This window comes from Felis catus, chromosome A2, assembly GCF_018350175.1.
Source record: "Felis catus isolate Fca126 chromosome A2, F.catus_Fca126_mat1.0, whole genome shotgun sequence".
Classification (NCBI taxonomy): domain Eukaryota; kingdom Metazoa; phylum Chordata; class Mammalia; order Carnivora; family Felidae; genus Felis; species Felis catus.
Genome location: NC_058369.1, coordinates 140852066 through 140872237, shown reverse-complemented (window position 1 = coordinate 140872237; position 20172 = coordinate 140852066). Strand labels below are relative to the sequence as shown.

The window sequence follows — 20172 nt, the reverse complement described above, 5'->3', positions numbered from 1 at the left end:
TTAAGAAGCTCATAAGCAATAATTTTATAGAACTGAATTTATTCAAAAGCACTACTAGGGGTGTCTGGGTGGCTCGGTGGGTTAAGCGTCCAATTTCAGCTCAGGTCATGATCTCATGGTTCGTGGGTTCGAGCCCCATGTAGGGCTCTGTGCTGACAGCTCAGAGCCTGGAGCCTGCTTCAGATTCTGTGTCTCCCTCTGTCTCTGCCCCTTCCCTGCTCGTGCTCTGTGTCTTTCTCTCTCAAAAAATAAATAAACATTAAAAAAAATGAAAGCACTACTAAATTTCAGAATACAGGATTCTAAGTACTATAAAAGAATGTAAAGTTTATTTTCATCAGAAGTGCAAGGTGTGTTGTTCAAGACAGAAATCTACTTTTTCAGTTTCAGACTCTATAACTCCTTCCTGCTAACATAAACATCAATTTTGTATATAATTTATTAACTTCTGTCATTTGGAAAGTAGATAATTAAATAGGCTATGGTTTACATATTGCTGTTTTTACTAAAAGCCCTCGACTCTTCCCATTCATTACACTTAGGGCCTAATCCATATTATTTTTCATATTTTGAAGATCCAAAAATGAAATACATTACTTACGAAGGCTGTCTGAGTCAGTAGCAGAGTGGGCTCTGGAATATTCAGAACAGATCTCTGTATACCTATTTAGTTGTATAAACTGTACTTGCAAATTTGTTCAAGTTACTTGTTGATATTTTGATTCTATATTAATTTAAAAAAATAGGCAATCCTATACAACCAAATTCAATTAAGAACTTTCCGTTTAGGTTATTTCCATCTTCCACAGGAGGTGGGGATTTGGGGAAGATCATACTGCTAAAACCTATGCACAGTGGCCCTTGTAAAGCCATTGGAATCCCTGCCGGCGAAGAAGAGTAAGCATTTCCCTAGAGGAGAAGTCAGGAAGAGTCATTTTATCTGACAACAAAATGAATGCCATAAAGAAATTTTGTTGAGCATAGTCAATTTGAATGTTACCTTTCAGAAGAAAATACAGACTTGCTGGCTTCAATGGATTCTTGAATACTGAGCTGAATATCATAACTTGTAAGATGGTCTTCATCGGGGTCATCATTAGTATCCATGACTGGATATAAATTTGAAAGAGGCAATTTCTTATTATCAGCAAACGACACAGAACAGTATATACAGTTAATGTGAAGATGCAAAATGAAAAACTAAAATGCATTCACCGTTCTTCATTGAACAAACACAAATGTAGTCAACATTTTAATCCGTTTTACATATGAAGCCCATCCTAACCTTTGACACCTTTAACTACCTGCCATTTGGGTGTCTGCATTTTCTGATTTTGGACTTCCTTTTCATTAATGGCTGCCATTAGGCTAATAAGAACACACTTTTTCGACGCTTCTGACTTACAATAATTTCAGCCCATCAGTTTTCTGAAGATGCTTCTCTACACAGCACACGAGAAGTACATTAGAAACTCAGACCAAGAAGAAGAAAGACAGAGACAGGAATAGAGAACAGGGAGCCTTTCACATTCTTACCTTTTAATGTTATACTTGCTGTGTTTGCTTATTTGCTGATGTATTCTTTTTCTCACATCAGTAAAGGTTTGAGTTGGCTTTGTGTTCAAATTCTCCTAACAGACTCTACACTCCCTTTGAGGGAAGGGCTCTACCTCACTCATCTCTCCACCCCTTACGACTCTAGAAGGGGCTTGGCCCAGAGAAGCTTCTCAATGAACATTTGTTGAATTAAAGTAGAGAGAACAAAATGTCACAAATGCAGTGGCCTTGCCTTATCCGCAAGAAGTGTAACAGAGCAGATAGAGAAGATGTGAAAGAAACTTTAAACAGAAGGAACTGAGAACTTCAAACACTGTTCTTCGTGAGCAACTACTGTCTAGTCTCACATATGAAGTGAACAGGTTTCAAAATTCCAGAACTTTAAAATAAGACAGGGGATGGGGTGCTGGGTGGCTCGGTCAGTTAAGTGTCTGACTTGGGCTCAGGTCATGATTTTGTGGTTTGTGAGTTCGAGCCCCGCGTCGGGCTCTGTGCTGACAGCTCAGAGCTTGGAGCCTGCTTCAGATTCTGTGTCTTCCTCTCTCTCTGCCCCTTCCCCCACCTCTCTCTCTCTCTCTCTCTCTCTCTCTCTCTCTCTCAAAAATAAACATAAATAAATAAATAAACATTTAAAAAATTTTTTAAATAAGACAGGAAAGGGTTAATCTGACAAAAACAGCTTTAGGCATCTGGAGAACTTCCTTACTGACTGGCTCAGCTGGGTGATAGACCGCATGGGTTCTCCGGGTACTGTGGGACATCTAACTCTATGGACTTGTGCTACCTGCATTCCTGGCCATGGAAAGACCCTTTCTGATACCTTGGCAGAAGGGCATCCTAATTAGTTAGGGAGCCTCAGTTGGGGATGCTGGAACTGCTACTACGTGGCAGTTCTACAGGCATGGTAAAGACCAACTTTCTAAGGGAGGCTTAGTTGTGGGCAGTTCCAGCAGGTGCATTAACCTGGAAAACAATAAGCAGAGTAAAAATGAACTCGTGCTTTCGAAGAAGAATAAAAAAAACGGAGAGGCTTTGGGGCTTATTTACATAATTTATTGATTCCTATTTCAACTCTTCCTAATGCACTTTCTTGTTTCAACCAGATCAGACCCACCACAAACGGTTGGGCAGGATGTGCACTACACAAGGGTTCCTGGCTGAGGGAATCCAGCCAAATCTCCCCTAATGGAGTTGTACAGTCTAGCAGAGTGCTACACACGCCCCAAGGAAGCAGCATCTTTTTTTCATTTGCAACAAAGTAGCTTTGGCCTGTGGGATTCCTGAATTGAGTTGAGCATTTTTTTTTTTAATTTTTTTTTTCAACGTTTATTTATTTTTGGGACAGAGAGAGACAGAGCATGAACGGGGGAGGGGCAGAGAGAGAGGGAGACACAGAATCGGAAACAGGCTCCAGGCTCTGAGCCATCAGCCCAGAGCCCGACGCGGGGCTCGAACTCACGGACCGCGAGATCGTGACCTGGCTGAAGTCGGACGCTTAACCGACTGCGCCACCCAGGCGCCCCGAGTTGAGCATTTTTTAACAAAGGGAAGTTAAGCAAAAAGGTGCCTAATTATTTAGTGTTTTGGACAGTAAATGAGGAGAGATACCTTTTAGCAGCTAGTCTTCCTAACTTTTCCCGAAGTGGAAGGGTCTTAGGATTGGATTACTCTCCTTCAGACAAGGTAAGAATACTATGGCAGCGACGTCCATGCTGCTTCTTGACTTGAACCTTCACGTGGCTACTGTTTGGTCCCCATTTTTGTTTTCTGGCTGGTCTTACAGGGAACGTCGTGTGGTGTTATGGTCTCAGAGCATCATTTGAACAACTGAAATAAGGACCCTCTTAATTCCATCCCCAGAGCAGAGACCAGCCATCGTATGGAGCCCCTATTCATTCTCCTGCATAGTTCCGTCCATTACAAGCCACTGCTATTGACTGACCCATCTTCTCCGAAGATAGACACAAAATGTAGATTACTTCTCATTGGTTTATTTCTTCCAAATATCAAATTAAAGGAGTGAGTGTCTCTCATTACTATTGGGCCAGTTGCTCTCTCTTCTTGAGAGAGAAAATTTAGTAAGTGTAGAAACAAAATAGTTCTATGACTAGGTTTAATGATTAATATGAAATCATTTTTGATTAGTGGTACTTTATGAGCCAAAACGTATTACCTATTTGAAACTTTACATCGTTGTGTGTTTTTCCAAGGAGAAAAAAAAAATGGTTTTCCTTGGGCAATTTTCAAAACACAGCTGATATTACCACTTCTCATTGCTCAAGTTTAGATAAACTCAAACTTCTCCACATGCTGATAGCCAGGGTGCCTGACCTGTGGACATACTGCATGTGAACTCGATAGCATCATTTCGATTGTATTTTTGTTGTTCTGCACCAGTGCCCTTACTACCATCTTGGAACATTAAAGAGAGAAGAGTAGTGATGTTGGGAGACTGCCCATGAGAGAGTAACGACATCCAGTACGTGTATTTCCTCACACGGTGATATCTTAGTCTTCTCAAAAAGCCAATATGCACTCTAGGGGTCTTATTTGCCAAATACACTCAAGTAGTATTTTACTTTTTATTAATTGCTTATTCGTTCATTGTCTGTCTCCTCCCCCTAGAATGTAATCCAATAAGATCAGAGAATTAGCCTCTATCTCCAGTCCCCGAGAAGCACCATCTCAAGGTCCGTGATCTCTATAACTGTGTGAATGAAAGAATGAATGAATGAGTTAATAAAAAAAAAAAAAAAAACCCTAACATAAGCTAGGCCCTGCTTTTAAAACTAACCGTTGTACTCAGGGATGGAGACTTTTGTTCACTGAGACAAATCTGATTGCCCTCTCTGTGTTTGGCTTCATTTTTCTCACCTCTGCTTCCACATCTTCTCCTTCTTCATTCACAAGCCCCTCCGGCTCTTCCATGCACATGCCCCATACGCTACGTCAGGCCTGGCTCAAGACGTCCCTCCTATGGAAGCCTTGCTGAAATTCTCCAGTTCCCCTCTGGCCTTCCTTATCTGCGAATATCTCCTCTTCTATAATATTTTTCCAGTATCTGGATTTCCACTCCTTCTGTATTTGCCTGGTAAATTTTTCATGTATTTGTGTTCTGTATTCTCACTTGGTTTATTAGTTTTCTGAGGGAAGAAAATATCTTACTTTCTTTTTCCTTTTCTATCTTTTCTCTCTACTTCCACTGCTAGTCAACTACAGCAAATGGCTGTTCTCAGTGGAAAAAAAGTTGTTGACTCATTACCAGCAGACACACACGGAGTCCTTCAGACGGCACGATTAGATCATGAAGTTCAACCTGTGGTATTGCCTGCTGCCTCTCTCACTGGTATCACTGTGGTGATAGGGGGATTGCATGGCTTTGGGATTAGTAATGAGATCCAGAGCCTTTTACCTATTTAAATCACCAGCTCAGTTCTAACCCTGCTTGAAGTTTGGACTTCCAGTACCTGAGATACCATAGGCTCCTTAAAGAACTGAGTTGATCTGTGGAAAGTTTCGCTTTTTATTTTTTAATGTCATTTTAACTGCCATCCAGAAGAAGGGTACCTAAGACTCTTAACTGTTTTGTATCCATAATAAGCCTAGGGTAGAAACAGTGAGGAAATCCCTACCACAGGGAACAACCCGTCTTACACAAGCTGTCTCCAACCTTTTCCTAAAAGCCCAGGACGAAATAAAGATCTGTGTGCAAGTGCACTAAAGTGTCCTAGAGATCATCAAAGAGCACCACTGGAGTAGATCTAGAGACATCACGATGCAATGAGAAGAGCAAAGAGAAGAGTTATTTATGTGTATCTCAAATTTAAAATGACCAGGATTCAATTGCCCACCTTTATTTAAGATTATTTAAATAAAGCACCAGCCAGGAATCTGAGGAAAAGCCGAACAATATTTCGACATCCTTTAAGACCTACTCACAAGTGCTCTACTTCTCAGTCTAGAGAAATTAACTGACGCTTCCTAAATAATGGTTTCCCGGTCTTGTTCTGGAGAAGCCCTCTAGTGAGATTTATTTCCCATACGTAGCTGCTTACAAACTAATTGGAGCAAGCATGTTGGGAAATTAGCCTTTTCATTTAAAGCACAAGTTAACCATTGATGGATGAATGGATAAAGAAGAATGGATAGATGAATGGATATGTATAATGGAATATTACACAGCCACACACACACAAAATGAGATCGCGCCATTTGCCACAACATGGATGGACCTAGAAGCTATTATGCTAAGTGAAATAAGTCAGACTGAGAAAGTCAAATACCACGATTTCACTCATATGTGGAATCTAAAAAAAACAAATGCATAAACAAACAAAAAGCAGAATCAGGCTTACAAATACAGAGAACAAACTGATGGTGGCCAGAGGGGGAGGAGAAAAAGGCGGTGGCAGGGGGGGGATTGAAGAAGGAGTTGCAGGCTTCCAGTTAAGGAATAAGTCATGGGAATAAAGGCACAGCGTAGAAAATACAGCCAATGACATTGCAATACTGTTGTATGGTGACACATGGTAGCTACACTTGTGGACAGCATAGCATAACATAGAGTTGTTGAGTCACTATGTTGTACACCTGAAAATAATGTAACATTGTGTGTCAACTATACTCAACTTAAAAATATTTAAACAAAAAAAAAGTAGAGCGCTGGTTAACCTTCCTTAAGGTCAAGAGCACATTTGATGAAAAGCAATGGATTCTCTCTCCAGAGGGATGTATGCCCACTCAAAATTCTGCATAAAATTTTGAAGAATTCATGGGACCTCTAAAGCCCTTTCCCATACCCTCCCCCAAACAATCAAATTTAGGATTTTCAAGTGCTAAATGTATTATTCCGGTATCAGTAATTATTAGTTCACTTTACAGGTAAGCCTAGTAAAATCCTAGATTTAGATAGTGGGAAAAGGGAAATTTGGTGGTCATGTAAGTTTTTGAAAATTTTTGGTAGGAGGCACCTGGGTGGCTCAGTCAGTTAAGCGTCTGACTTCCGCCCAGGTCATGATCTCATGGTTTGTGAGTTCAAGCCCAGTGTTGGGATCTGTGTGGACAACTCAGAGCCTGGAGCCTACTTTGGATCTGTGTCTCCCTCCCTCTGCCCCTCCCCTGCTCATGCTTTGTCTCTCTCTCTCTCTGAAAAATAAATAAACATTAAAAAAATTTTTTTTAGAAAATCTTTGATAATAATAACAATGGTGATTATAATAATAGCCATACATTATTGAGCCACAGAGCTAATAAGTAGAGTCTGGACAGATCACAGGTACCTTCATTTTCAAGGTCTTTCCAAAGCTGCAGGAAAACAACCCGCCCCCCCCCCCCCCACACACACAAACAACACAACACTTTGATCTTGCTCTTAACAGCCAGCTCTTAATGACAATAACTTCCAAAAATAAAAAAACAGCTTCCAGAGACACATAAATCTTTATCTTTGGCTCCCTGCAATAAGGCTTTGTGTTGCTTAGGGTGGTCTGGGGCGTCCTACACTTGCCTTCATTCTGTACTTTGCGTCATGGAGTCTAAACATCACTGTCCTTAAAAAGTGGATCAGCGTGCCAGGCGGTGCCCAACTGAAGTGACCAGGAGGTTAGGATAGTGTTGTGAGGTAAGCTGCAGGAATGAACATGGGTACATGATACCTCTTTGCATCGGATTCTCTAACCTACCTCCAGTCCATTTTCCATGCTAACACTGTACTGTTGATAAGTTCGTGGGTTCTAAACAGGGCTGGTTGTAACAGTTCCCAGAGTGTACAATTCACTTCCATGCAAGGAAGGGCTCTGTGTCCATAAATATCACCCTGCCCCCAGCATCTGTCACCTCAGTGTCATTCGGTTGCATCAGTGAAAGACTCTGTCCTTTACGGCTTATTGTTCCGTCTTCCAGTGTCCCTTTTAAAATGTCAACAACACTATACTGGTCCCCAGTGCAGAACTAGGATCTCTTGGAATAGTTACTGAGGGGAGCACGAGAGTGCACAAGATGGCAGAGGGTCTAAGACCAAGTCTAGTGGATGGTAACAAGAGGGAATAAGAAAAAGGAAATAAAGCAAAATTTAGATTTCTTCACAGTTTTATACACAGTCAGCTCAAATCCAATCCCGAAGGTACTGCTGTGTGAAATGGAGAACCCTGAGACCCTGAGGCAATTTTCTCTCACCTTGAAACTGCTATGGTTTTCGAGTGATGTGTTCATTTACTGGAGGTCCCAGAGAGAATCATCAGGATTTGTCCTATCAGAGGAAAGGCAATAGTTAAAGAGGATTTTTGCTTTTTGGTTTTGTCAAGAAAATACAGTTATTACATTCAAAAGAATGTTCATCTTTATTTTCCTGCATTTTGACCATTTATATGTGCAATTTTAAAGATAAATTGACATCAATATAAATAAAATTTTGTCATAACTTTGGTATTTATTGGTGGCTGCACACTTTTGCTTTCTTCGGAACCCTCTAGCACAAAGTGGCAAATCAGATCAACAGCTTCATGGGACTGATTTCAGCGAGTCAATCAATCCCCAAGAGATTTCAGAGAGAACTAAAATTCTCTGTCAGAATTGGGTTCACCCCACTGACACAGGTAACTTTATAAGTAATAAGTTACAGCAATTCCCTCTGCATGGTGTAGTCCTGTAAATGACAGGGAGAACTGGACCAATTCTCCTTGTTCTCCTTCCTCCTTAGCACGACATGCCCTGCTGATGAATTGCACATGCACAAGTACACATACACACTTAGTCCAGAAGACGAATGCTACTTTTATGTCAACTCAAAAAGACACAACCTGATATTTTAGAAGAGATCTAAGAAAAATGGACATATTCCTTTCTAGACCGATACCATCTAAGTATGATACCTGGTATGTGATAAGAATTCACTGTTGGCTGAATAAATAATTGAATAATCAAATATACACTACTCTTAAAATTAGCAAATTAATAGATTCACCTTGTGTTTTTACGTCCTGTGTTTTTGCAAGTTCACTTCCAGTTTAACTGAAGCTTAGTTTCTAGGTAAATAGCCAGTGATAAGACCTGTCACGCTAGTTTTTCTTATCTCTACTTTCATATTACAACATTAGATATTTTACTCTATACTGTTGATTTCCATGTCAAATTCAATTACAACAGAGATATACAAAGATGTGTGCTAGTTTGTGAAAATGATGCAAAAAACAGGAAGGAGATCTAAGTTCATTAGTAGGTGGGTTTCTAGAGGAATATAAACATAGAATAGAAAAGGACAGAGCAAGCATGATCCATGAAAAGGAAACTTATTAATAGTGGCCTTATCACAGGCAAGAATGATAATACATTTTTTTTAAAAGTCCAACCATTTGTTTATAATTCTGATTCTAGAAATCTATCTTCTAGTAATGATCAGAGATGTGGACAAAAAAACTGTATGTGAAATGTCATCTCAGCTGTATTTAGCTGCCAAGAACAGTAGAAATAATAAAGTGTCCAACACTTATAAAGTGTCCAACATATAAGAAATTTGGAAAAGACATTATTGCATATCTAAGCAATAGAAAACCATACAGTTATTAAAATTAATATCCTTGAAGAATATTTACTGCCATAGATAAAGTGTCACACATGAGAATGATATTCACCTAATCAGATATGACTGGCCACTTGGAAGGAACTAAAACTGACTTTATGCAGCCAAAGCTTATAAAGCCTTCCAGAAAACTGGCCCGGCATCTGGCTCATAGGCCAAACCTTACAGGTGGTGAGATAGTTCACTTCCTGGCAGTCCAGGGACCTTGGTGACTTTGAGAAGAGAGAAATTTGCAAAGTTTATAGTAAAGCAGGTGGAATCTGGTGGAGGGATTTCCTTGGCTTGGGAAAGAACAGCAGTCTGAAAGACTGATCCATTTACCTGAATCATCCAAGCACAGGGTTTGTTACCTAAGTTATTCTATTTGTCTGCATGAGACCAAAATTCCATTTTCCTCTAATTAGTGAGTGGCAGCTTTTGAAGAAAGTAAGGTCGGTTACAATAAAATAGCTACGTTTAGTTTACACAAGTGAGTTTAGGGTAAGTAAAAAATGTTTTGACTATATTAATTAACTACAATAACAATAAAAATGAAATGTCTCTAGACCTTAATAAAAGTATTATGTACTATACATATATATGTATACTACTCTATATTTGTATATACTATATATGTGTATACTACTGTATATACAGGTTCATCTGACATGACAGAAGTTCTGCCTGGGGCTCAAGTCAAATCTTTTCCCATTCAAAGCTCAAACAATAATGAGTCATTGCATTTCTTCATAGTTTATTTTGACATCATAGACAAGCCGTTGATATGTTTCTGGGGGAGACAGTTGGGTGTAACAATTGAAACTTTGTTCAAAACTTGCCCTCTGGATTAGCCACTGCATTAACTATGTCTGATGTGAGTAGTCAACAAACATTACCTGTTATCATTCTGTGGTTGAACTCCTCTGGAATGAGGAATGAGAATTCTAGGGGTTGTTTGGCAATTTTAGCTCAATTCCTCACCCTTGAACAGACACTCTGACATATTCATTATTTCCTTCTTCTTCCTTTTCTCTAGAATCACCAGACTTCAGAGCTGACCATTAGATAGCTCTACCTGTAAATTCCATTTACAACATGGCGAACAAGTAATTGTCTAGTCTCAGCCCTCAACACCAAAGTGGCAGGAAGCTTACTATATCCCCACAGAGCCCTTCGGTCAGCTTTAACAGTTAGGAAAAAAACATTTAAGTTGAATCCATCTCTTCAAATCATTATTCTATGATCTTAGTTCTATTCCCCAGAGTCACACTGATAAACTGTTGTTCCTCTGCTACATGAGAGCCCTTAAATCATTCCCCAGGAAGGCTGTTAAGTCTCCAGTGAGCCTTCTCCTCCTGAGGCTGAACAACTTTTCTTCCTGTGCCGTGGGTTCACCTCCCTCCGCCATCTTGATTACTTGTAAACACACTCATTTCTCCATTTCCTTCTAAAAGTGGCTCTGATGGCAGCACAATAGCTGTAGTCAGATCAACAACACAATATTAAGCAGGGATGACCATTTCCTTTTTCCTAGACACTATAGATTGGTTAATTTAACCTAAGCCCAGATTAATTCGGACGCTATCATGTTAGACAGTTGATTTGGACCCCTATTGGCCCAAATCTTACATCTCATGTTTTTTTCTCACATCATTGCTGAGAAATTCTGTGCAGGACTCTGTATTTAATGCTATTAATTTCTTTCTTTCTTTTTTTTTCTTTTTTTCAATGATTTGACTTTTATTCCAGTCTGCTAAGATCTAATGCATTTCTATCCCTGCAAATTGTTCTATTTGTACATCTGTTTGCATGCCTTCTATATGTCCATCTGCACTATTAATAATGACACATGTTGAACAGAAATTGGCACAGGACAGAGAGGACTTCAGGTTGACACTGATCTATTATTTAGCACCCTTCAAGAAAAGCTGTTTATCCAGTTACAAATCCTCCGAAATACATCACCATCTAGTATTAATGTCTCCTTTTTGATAACAAGACCATCATCAAGAAACACTGTCAAATACTTTGTTGAAATACAGATGCATAATGTCTACTACATTTGCCTTCTCGACTGAATCAGAAAGACAAAGGAGAAACACTGACCCACCAGTTCTCAGTGATTATTATTTTTTTTTCCCCTAAGGATTTTCAGACCATCCTATTCATTCATTCAAAAATACGTGTTCAGTGTCTGCTATGTTCCAGGCATAGTGCGAGACACAAGACAGTAGGATCCATGCCCTCAGGGAGTTTGCTGCTTTTAAACAATGCATTCTAGACTTTTCCAGAAACAACACAAATCACTCCCTCCCCTTCCAAAGTTTGGCAGAGAGTTAAGCCCGCAGCACATCCTCAGTAAATATTTGTTTTGTTGAATTTGATAGCTATTATAAGTAACTTGTATTGAATATTTACCTGTGACACGCATTACGCTAAGTACTTTAGTTGATTATGATGTTTAATTTCTATGATACACTTTCCCCTATTTTACAGATAAGGAAACTGAGGCACAGTGTCGTTAGGTAATTTGCCCAAACCTGCACGTAATAGTGAGTGGTGGAGATGTGGATATAAACCCAGCTGTTTGTCATTAGAGACCACACAACTGTAACTGGATTAGAGTTTGGCATTCGAGGCCACACATACTGTAACTGATGATCCATCTACTGTAATAGAATTAATGAAAAGGAGGTATCATTTTGTGTTCCAAATATTCGTAAGTTTTCTAAAAGAGTTTAAGCAAACAATCAGCAAACCTATCAAACAACTCTAGTAGAAACATAAATATTTTAGGTAAATTTTCATTTGAAAACAAGCTATTCCCATAGAGACAACAGAAGTGTAAAATTATGATAATTTATGACAATAATATAATGTTCTCAGCACAAGGCAGTGTTAGGACTTCCTCGTCTATATCACTACTATTTCATAGAAATCATTTCATTTTAGATTTAGAAGCTTCCTTAGAAGTTATGTGTTCATTTAAGAGCCAGATGGGTGATGGTCTCAGGTAAGTTCTAAAGACTTTCCAACCTCAAGATTTTATGATTTCTTTTGCAGAAGCAAATTTCCAATTCTAGAGTTCCTTTTATCATCTGATTTAAATGAACTTAAAGGAATTTTTCTATCTGAATATAAAGCATCCATCTTTTGCTATAAGCGAGGAAAGAGCCTCAATAGAAATTTATTATAATTATTCACAAAAATAATTTAATTTTTTACTCAGAAACCAGGCCAGCTAAGACCCTTCTGGGCTTCCATAGTGTGTATATTGACACTTCCTACAAGCATATTCATTCTTGGTCTGTTTTTCTCATCATATTATTATGCTTCATGACCATGCCACAGAGTTAATATTCTATAAAGAAGCAAAAACAACCCTGCCTATATTCTGTGATTTTAAAAAGGCCTCAGGAAGGAAACCCACTGGTGATCAACTGAAAAAAAAATAATGAGAAACTACCACAATATGTATTTCCATCTGTTTAAAATATTCCCAATACTAAACTACTTAATAAGCTAGCTGGTGAGGTACAGATCAAATATTTCATAATCTCACCTTTTGGAATGATCGTCTTGTCATTCTTATCCAGGGCCTTGCCTTCCTAAACCAGAGGAAGTGCCTTGGAGCCAATGTGTTCCTCTGTGTGTCTAAAATTAAGTACCCAGTTGGTGGTTAAATTAAGATCTGACCTTGTGCAACTGAAACATAAGCGGTTCCTGGCACACAATAAAGTATTACCCATGACTTCTCTAGACTCCCATCAAAAGAAACATAAACCCACAGAGGTATAATAAGATTATCTGTATCCTGATTGGTTCAAAGATTGCTCATGAAAACAAATGATCTGCCAACCCAGCTGCGATGAGAGTTCCTGCTAAGGGAACCAAGTAAAATCACTTCAATAGAATTTTTCGTCTTTTAAAATTAGTTGTTCAAGAGACAAAACTGTGAGTCTGTGTGTCTGTAGATCCATATCCACTTGTAATCAATTTTAACACACAGTTTCTCATTCTTCATCTGTTAGACCCATGTCAAATCTCACTAAATACAACCGTCTTAGTATATGAATTTACTGTCTTTCATTTGATTTGCATTTAATACCTGCCGGTCTGATACTCAGATGGGGATACAACATTCAGCAACATCTAATGTAATCAGATATGTTTAGGTCAAGTTGTAAAACATAGATAGTCTTAAAAAAAAAAGTAAGCAGGAGATGTAAAGCAAGAAGAAAATCAGGATTTTAACCAGGGATGGTTGTTCATTTTCTATTTTAAAAAATCCATCAAAGTTGAATGTCTTGCTGATTTTCTGATGAAAATAATCTCCCTTAAGTTTGTTTTGACATGGCTATCCTTGGATTAACTCAGGCCACTGTCAGCATTCACAAAGCCATCTGGCTTCTGTCCCCACCACTCTACTAAAACAACTCTTCTTAAGGGCTTCAGTGACCTCCTAGTGTCTAAAGACACCGCATTTATTGCTTTTCAGACCCTCTTGGATTTCCTGTCATTGGTCTCTCCCTTTTTCTTGAACTATGTACTCCCAGGCTTTGAGGAGCACTATATGCTTTTATTTTTCTTCTATTTCTCTGATCCATTTTTTGGGACTTGGTGTTAATGAATAAACATATCAATTGTAGTGAATTTCCCAGCTTTATTTCAAAACTTGGAATACCATAAATGTGAAATCAGAGGTCCTAGCTTTTTGTGATAATAGAGGCTATGCTTCAGTCACCCTGGGAGCAAACCCTGAGAAATATTATGTATTTATACCACTATTAACTGTAACTTGAAATAGTCAAGGTTGAAGGTTAGAACATTGTGCATGTTTTATAATTATTAATTTAATTTGGAACTTTGCAATAAAACATTGTTACAAAAAACAAACAGCACTGTGAAACTTTAATTTTTATACAATACTTTTTTTTAACTTACAATATTAAAAATTCATATGAAGGTTTAGAGTATAACGCAATTTGTGGGTGAAATCTATACCAAACATTTAAAAATGTGGTTTGGCACATTTTAGGGACATTTCTGATCTTATACCAACCAATTTATGCCTGTTTTATCCTTCTATATAATAGTTATTATAGACCTCCTTAGATCACACAATATTTAAAATAATGCTTAAAAAACAGAAAGGACAAAAAAAGAGGGACTATGTGGCAAATAAATGAAAATATGTTACTGATGATGTAGGCCTAGGAACAAATCTTGCCTTACCACTTATTGGCTCTGTTACTTTAGATTTGCTGTTTAATTTTCTGAGATCCAATATCTACATCTGTAATGTAGAAGTGGTAATAGTAATAATAACCATTATAATGATAATACAAATGACCATGACACCCACACTTTTTTAAAATGTTTATTTATTTATTTTATGACAGACAGAGTGTGAGCAGGGGAGGGGTAGAGATAGGGGGAGAGAGAGAGAGAGAGAGAGAGAGAGAGAGAGAGAGAGAGAGAATCCCAAGCATGATCTTCACTGTCAGCTGGAAGCCAGTACAGAGTGCAAACCCAGCATGGGGCTCAATCCCACGACTGTGAGACCATGACCTGAGCCGAAACCAAGAGACAGCTGCTTAACCTACTGAGCCACCCAGGCATCCCAGACACCCACCATTTTTTTTTTTTTAATGTTTATTTCATTTTTGAGAAAGAGCAAACAGGGGAACAGCAGAGAGAGAGGGACAGAGGATCCAAAGTGGGTCCCATTCTGAAAGCATCCTGCCAATGTGGGGCTTGAACTCACAAAGTGCCAGATCATGACCTGAGCCAAAGCCAGGCTCTCAACCCGGCTGAGCCACTCAGCCTCTCCAGACACCCACCATTTTTAAGAGGTCTATTCCTGAAATAGTTCATCATCATTTCTACACATACACTAAAGCATGCTTTGAGTAAATTCAAATATTTAACAGAATGCTCTGTTCATAATGCTCATAACCATTTCCAACATTTGCCTGTTTGGGAAGTTGGCTTTTCCTGTTGATTTTCTCAAAATGGAAACAAAGGGAATCCGATTTTTGAACAATGGACTTCTAGGCTGCCTGGAAAGGGTGTTTCAAGCAAGGTGTGTGATCAAGCAGCGAAGGACTGTTGAATTCTACTACTATTGTCCTGAGGAAGGCACCTGTAATGACGCTGACATCCAAATACATGTCCCTTATATCTATATATGGCAAGAAATGCATGTCCTGTTTCACAGTGATAATTATAGCAACTGATATGAAGAGTCTTAGGTTGAAATGGTTGAAGCGCAGTGTTAGAAGTTCTGTCCCTGGAAGCACTCATTTTTATTTTGGGAACAAAGGATTTGGGTAGCATGGTATGCTAACTTCCAGAAAGCAATGTGGCATCCTGGCCGTCATGTTTAGGGTGCCGGCTGCTACTCCTCACAGGTACTCTGTGTTCCTGCAAACGTGGGGGCTTGCAGGCCTCTGACTGAGTTAAAAATACAGATCTTGCTAAGATTAGCCAAACAATCACATCCAACCTGTACAAAGCCATTTATCAGATTCCTTTCTGATCCAGCCCATTCTTTATAAAAGCCTTATCACAACTGCAGCTTTATCTTTGCCTTCTGGGCAAAATGGAGTTGTCCAAACTCCTTGGAAAATCCCGGTTTGCTTGGTCCCATTATTCTGCAGTTTAGTAAGCAATATCTATGCATATCTCACTTGGTTTCATTTTGAAATACAGTACTTTCTAATATATGTCAAAACCCCCACAATATCATAACTAATGTAAAAAATAAAAAAAGAAATACAGTATTTCCAATTTTCTCCTCCTCCTTCTTCCTTTTCTGCACTTGTTCATTATTTTGGTCATGGGAGGTTGTGATTTAAGAAATGCCCATTTTATTTTTCAGTTGTGTATAAAACAGCAGAAAAATGTGAGAAAAGGAAATCCTTTATTTCTAGTGTTCTTCCAAGGACTTTGATAATTGATAATTGGTTGTTTGCTTTTGTTGTGCTTCCTACTGTTTTTGGGGGTTGGTTTGTTTGTTTTTTCAGACTGAAAATCAAACTGAAACTGTGAGTCCAATGTATCAGCACCACATTCTACCAGGTGCTGATGTCACAGGCCTCTGAAGAACAGGCATTGTTGACATCACCCCTGCCATTTTGTTTCCATACAGCAGCACAAAGGTGAGTGACAAGCAAGTGGTGTTTAGTAAGGTACCACTATACGTAGCCCACTAACCCCATGGTGCACAAAAAGTGGGGAGAGTTCTTAAGGGCACTTTGTTACATTTACCACTTTGTCACCAGTGTCTGGTAAAGTGCTTGTCATGTAGAAAGCACACATGAAACACATGCTACATTTTTGCTAAACACACTGACTTCTTCACATGGTTTAGCAGTTATTTCTTATGTAATTTAACTAAAGGTTAATTCAATTAAAACTGAGTCATAATGAATTTCAAGAAAGTAGGTTGATTTCTTTCCATGAAAGACAGGTCAAGAGCATCTAAGAGACAGAATCCTGGATTAAAAGAAGGCAGGGAATTTGCATTTTGATTTCAGATGTGTCCATGTTTTTGTGAATTAAGGCAAACCACTTAAATACTTATGTCCTGGTTTCCACCTACATAATAATTCTGCCCTTGATATTTCACATCATTGATATGAGAGTAAAATGAGAGAATAATTATGGAAGTTCTTTGAAAAAATAGTAATCACCCTACAGATAGAGTACTTACTATTATAGTTCAGTTGACCCTTGAAGGTTTGAACTGCATGAATCCACTTATATGTGGATTTTTTGATATGGTACTATAAATTTTATTTTCTCTTACGATTTTCTTAATAATATCTTCCTTTCTCTAGCTTACTCTATTGTAAGAATAAAATAGAAAACACATATAAAGAATGTGTGTTAACTGTGTATGTTATTGGTAAGGCTTCTAGTTAACAATAGCCTATTAGTAGTTAAGTTTTCAGGGAGTCAAAAGTCACACACGGATTTTCAACTGCGTGGAGGTTGCCATCCTTAATCCCTATGTTGTTCAAGGGTTAATTATGTTCTATTTCTGGGACCTAAAATGGACATTAAAAAAACCATCCCACTTGACTTCCTGTTCTATATAGTATATGAAGAATGTGGTACTAGACCACTTCAGGACATGCATGCCAAGATAGGTAGGACACGCAATTCTGGTCCTTAAGAAGTTTATCATTCTGTAGAGAGCAAATAAGTAGAAAAGAAGCCAGAATTTGGCAAGAGAGGTAAGACATAAGTAGGTTTGGAGGAGAAGACTGGAGAACAAAGACATACACACATTTGAGTTTTAAAAAGAGAAAATGGGGGCCACCTGGGTGGCTCAGTCTGGAAGCATCTGACTCTTGATTTCAGCTCAGGTCACGATCTCAGCTCAGATTCCTGAGTTTGAGCCCTGCATCAGGCTTGAGGTTCTGTCTCCTCTCTCTGTCCCTCTCCTGCTCTCTCACTCTCTCTTTCTCCCTCTCTGTCTCTTTCTCAAAAATGAATACAAATAAAATAAAATAGAGATAAAATAAAAAAGATAAAAAGAGACACTGGTTTTACATTAACAGATCATCAAAGTACTTTGAGAGCCTTTTTTTTCTTCTTGTCTTTTGTAATATTGATCTCTTACATATCCCAAATTGATAGTGCAAAGGCAAGGAGACTTCCACTATTCTTAGTACCTTATTTAATATTCACTAAACATAGTCATAATCAAGACTGTACAATAGAACTTTATATTGGCAAGCAAAGTAAAATTCGAATTACTGAAAATTCAGTATTCTGTTCTTTCTGAAAAGATTGGTGTTTTTCATGTGCACCTGTTATATTTCAATTTTTTTGAAGCTACTAATTCATGACATTCCATCAATTAATATTTGGTTATGAACAAGAACATTTTAGCATTAACTGTTATATAAAAGTTATATGAATTTGGTGAACAAAACTTACCATGTTAAACTCAACATTCTCAACGTAAATCTATCGTATCTACTATTAAAAGACCCTGTTCCTCCCCTTTTGCATGTAGAGCCTTATTTTTTATATTTCAAATTTGACCCACTGTTTTGTGTATGTTCAAATAATTTAATTTCAATATAAAAATTAAGCTTAATGATTCTTTGAGGAAACTAGAAAAATGTGATTATTCTGCTAGGTTTAAATTTATCTCTAATAGAACAGTGTAAGTAATGGGGCAGAATACTCTGGATTTTCCGAAATGGTACTTCTACTAAATATTTGGCTTAGTTGTGGCTTGATTTAAGGATCTAATATATAATTACCATACAAATAAGGCAATTTTTCACATTTTTTCACAGATGCTGTAGTATCAAAAATATTAAAATCAGGGGCGCCTGTGTGGCTCAGTCGGTTAGGCATCCAACTTGGGCTCAGGTCGTGATCTCATGGTTTGTGAGTTCAAGCCCCATGTTGGGTTCTGTGCTGACAGCTCAGAGCCTGGAGCCTGCTTCAGGTTCTGTGTCTCCCTCTCTCTCTGTCCCTCCTCTGCTCTCTCTCTTTATCCCTCTCTGTCTCAAAAATAAACATTAAAAAGTTTTTTTTAATATTAAAATCAAATTGAGTTTTGAGGTTTGTTAACATGTTCCTATGCAGTGTGGAATGTTTGGGTAATTTCCCATCCTAGACCATTCAGTTCCAGCATAAGCAGATACTTTTGAGGGGACTTTGGGTGAGATATAGTAGTGAACCAACTCACAGGCTATGGAGCATCTTATAAAGTCAGAAATGGTAGGAGAAGTAGATGAATATGAGATTCTCACTAAGGCTGTATTTGGCAAATATTTTATTGAGCATATACCATTCTCCAGGCCACTAATGACTTACCAGGTCCTTCTCCTTAAGGAATTTATTTTTATGTTGTTGAAGTAAATATTAAGTAAGTGAGAAAATAAATTGTAGTAAGCTTTGTGAAGAAAATAACCATGACAATAGTTGGTAACAACTATGTCACATATGAATCCCCGTAAGTGATGGATCAGTTTGGGGACTTAACTGCAGTGCTTCCTAAATTAGGATTTAGGGAATAAGGAGGAGTTTCCCTTCTTGTTTCAAAACAAAATTGTTTCTTTAACCACTTAACAAGATTAAACAGTTTATTTTTCACTAAATTTAATTTTAAAAAATGCATCTCTAAGAGAGGGACTTGGTACACAATTCAAGTACAATAGATTATTTGAGTTCTTTGTTGAGATAATTATAGCCCAGCAATTGAAAAACACAAGGAAATGCTAACCCATTCCTATACCCATTTATTCCTTCACTGGGACCACACTATTTGGATCATCACAGCTGCACAGAATGGTGTGATATTTGGGAGGCTAAGTCATCACTCCTCATTTTTCTTTTTAATATCCTTTAGGTGAATTTGTTTGTTTGTTTGTTTGTTTGTTTGTTTGTTTGTTTGAGTGAGTGAGAGAGAAAGTGTGAGCAGGGGAGGGGCAGTGGGAGCGAGGGTGAGAGAATCCCAAGCAGGCTCTACGCTCCACACCAAGCCCAATGGGGGCTCAATCTCACGACCTGAGCCAAAATCAAGAGTCAGATGCTTAACCAGCTGAGCCACCCAGTTGCCCCAGGTGACTTTTTAAATCATCTAGTCAAGATGGGATTGTGACTGGGCATACACTAAGATTAGATTCTTTGGGGAAGAATTGACAAGTTTAAAATATTTAATCTCCCCATGCAGGAATACAGTATGTTTCAATTGATTCAAAATATTTCTTTTAAACTTGTATAAAGCACTATAGTTTTTTTTAAGTCTTGATTATTTCTTAAATATCCCTTAGTATTTTGTAATTTTTATTTCTTTGTGAATAGATTTGTTTTTCCTCATTGTATTGGAAAGGGTTATTTCTGGCACAAAGAAAGCTAACCCTCTTGTATTTTTATTTTAGTTGCCTTTCAGAATACTTATATTTGTCCTGATAATTTTAGGCTAATTTTCTTGCATTCTTTATTTTTTGTACACAGTGCTAGCATGCTGAGTGATTGAAAACCTTATGAAAAATAATAGATTAGCTTGTTAGGGAAGAAAAAAGAGT

At 38.1% G+C, this 20172-nt stretch overlaps 1 protein-coding gene across 7 annotated transcripts in view; it reads right to left on the bottom strand.

Annotated features, from left to right (window-relative positions):
- ASB15 (ankyrin repeat and SOCS box containing 15) overlaps nucleotides 1-20172 on the bottom strand; it is a 61126-nt gene that overhangs the window by 19656 nt on the left and 21298 nt on the right. For 4 of the 7 annotated variants that reach the window (XM_003982989.5, XM_006929333.4, XM_045052693.1 and 1 more), the window contains exons 1-3: nucleotides 12675-12829; nucleotides 7732-7804; nucleotides 1001-1109 (exon numbers count right to left, since the gene is read on the bottom strand). In XM_003982989.5, coding sequence (XP_003983038.1) covers nucleotides 1001-1107 — 107 coding nt within the window. In that variant the 5' untranslated portion in view covers nucleotides 1108-1109; nucleotides 7732-7804; nucleotides 12675-12829. Of the gene's footprint in view, nucleotides 1-1000; nucleotides 1110-7731; nucleotides 7805-12674; nucleotides 12830-20172 lie in introns of those variants that run through there. The other 3 variants (XM_045052692.1, XM_019825752.3, XM_019825753.3) reach the window with 1 other exon arrangement.